This window comes from Pundamilia nyererei, unplaced genomic scaffold, assembly GCF_000239375.1.
Source record: "Pundamilia nyererei isolate P.nyererei 1_Seehausen unplaced genomic scaffold, PunNye1.0 scaffold00052, whole genome shotgun sequence".
NCBI lineage: Eukaryota > Metazoa > Chordata > Actinopteri > Cichliformes > Cichlidae > Pundamilia > Pundamilia nyererei.
In genome coordinates, this window is record NW_005187453.1 from 2,809,883 (window position 1) to 2,811,866 (window position 1,984).

General features: G+C 45.0%; 1 protein-coding gene across 1 annotated transcript in view; it reads left to right on the forward strand.

The window, feature by feature from the left end:
* btg1 (B-cell translocation gene 1, anti-proliferative) overlaps positions 1-1,342 on the forward strand; it is a 5,312-nt gene extending 3,970 nt beyond the window's left edge. Inside the window, exon 2 of the mRNA XM_005733491.2 lies at positions 143-1,342. Coding sequence (XP_005733548.1) covers positions 143-546 — 404 coding nt within the window. The 3' untranslated portion in view covers positions 547-1,342. The remainder of the gene's footprint in view (positions 1-142) is intronic.
* The last annotated feature ends 642 nt before the right edge of the window (positions 1,343-1,984 follow it).

Below are 1,984 nucleotides of genomic sequence, written 5' to 3' on the forward strand. Positions count from 1 at the left end.
ACTACGCCTTTGTTTTTTTCCTTCTTTGCTTATGACATGATCTTGCCGTCTTGACGTGTTAGTAACAAGTGTCTGGTTTTTTTTTTTTTTTTTTTGTCAGAGCTAAACATTTTCTCCACCTTGTCTCTTTGTTTCCCTGCAGAGCAATATAAGCACCACTGGTTTCCAGACAGGCCCTGCAAGGGCTCAGGTTACCGCTGCATTCGCATCAACCACAAGATGGACCCCCTGGTGTGGCAGGCAGGCCAGCGCATCGGTCTGACCATCCAGCAACTCTACCTGCTGCTGCCCAGTGAGCTCACGCTCTGGGTGGACCCCTTCGAGGTTTCCTACCGCATTGGCGAAGATGGATCCATCTGCGTCCTGTATGAGTCGCAGCCTGGCCCGGGAGGAATGCCAGCGACAGCCACCACCAGCTCCCCCTCAGGAAACAGTGGGGCAGTGAACCCTATGGTGGACAGTCACATCAGCTGCAAGGAGGAACTGATGGTGCTGGGAAGAACCAGTCCCTCCAAAGGCTACAATATGATGACTGTGTCTAGTTAAAGCGGCACATAGTCACCCAGGCCTACTATTGTTCAGGGTCATGCCATGGCTGGTCATTTGGCTAGACCAGGGTGAGCCTTTTTAAAGCTAAGAATATGAAATGAAATAGTGAAAGAATGGAAAAAAGAAAAAACAAAAGAAAAAACAAAAACAAACAAAAAAAGAAAACAGAGGATGTGGCCTATCGTCCAGGTGATGGAAACCTTGTAGGTTTGCTATTTTCTACCCTCTCTCCCCATTATCATCTGTTCTGTTGTGTCATTGGATGAGCTGGGCACTCCATTTTTTAGGAGAGGCTTTGTGGAAATGGAACTGTTGGGGCAGCTAAACTAACAAACCAACCAACCAGGAACACCCATGGAAACTGGCTCCACCTACCCCTGCACTCTCAACTGTAAACGCCGGTGATCGGCTCTGTGTCCGAGGGGGCTATCAGCATTGACTTTGCACTTATTTGTGGTTACTATGGGTACATGTTCAACACACCACTGCAGAAACAGCAGTCCAAATTACATGGATACTTTTTTTCTTCGTTAAGAACTACCCCCGAATCAGAAAATTCAAAACTCTTTTTTTTTTCTTTTTTTTTTTTCCCCCCAGTTTGCTGTTTTTCATTTATTTTGCTTCCTGGGTGGGGAGGAAATTGAGGTTCAGACTGTGCCCAGTGAAATCCAAGCTCAAGGTAAAGAAACTCCCAATGAGAGCATCTCTATTTTCTATAAAAACCCTTTTTTGGACCACAGGGAATATATTTTCTTTATCTTTTAGCCATTGGATAAAAAAACAAAAAAAAAAACAAAAGGGGCTTACGGTCTTAACTTCTCTTCCTCCCCCTTCTCCTCGCGACAAGTTTAAAGAAACCATTCATCCCAACCTTCTCTCCGGCCTGTATGTAAGTGCAAGTGGAATGTGTTGTGACACCTGTTACCTATGGATACCAGCGTGTCCCGTTACACCATCGCCCTCCAGTCACCCATGTTTGTGTTGCTTTCTGAGGGAAGGGAAGTTGATCCATTGTTCCCTCTCGGTAATGAATGTTGTTGAAATTCACAATCAAGTCCCTGTGTTGTTTAATTTAGCCCCCTTTCTCCTTCAACATTTGTCTTGCATTACCAAAACTCAATGTGTAGCATGGGGGTGGGGGGGTCTTTTTAGCCAAATTTTGGTCTTGTGGCCCAGTTAGAATTAACATTGAATGCACTTTGACGTGAGATTGTGTGGGATGTGCACCTTTTGGAGAAAATCGCTTGCATTCCATCCATTCAAATGTCATCTTTTCTCACCGTTCTTACTGCCCTGCCCATTTTTAGCCGTTTGATGATACTGTAGCTCCCAATGTCGCCGTGGACTGATGTCTGGCCACGTGGGGAGTGTGCAACAATGGATTTCAAAACCTTTTAACACTGTATTTGTGAACATTTCAGAGCTGTTTTTTTTT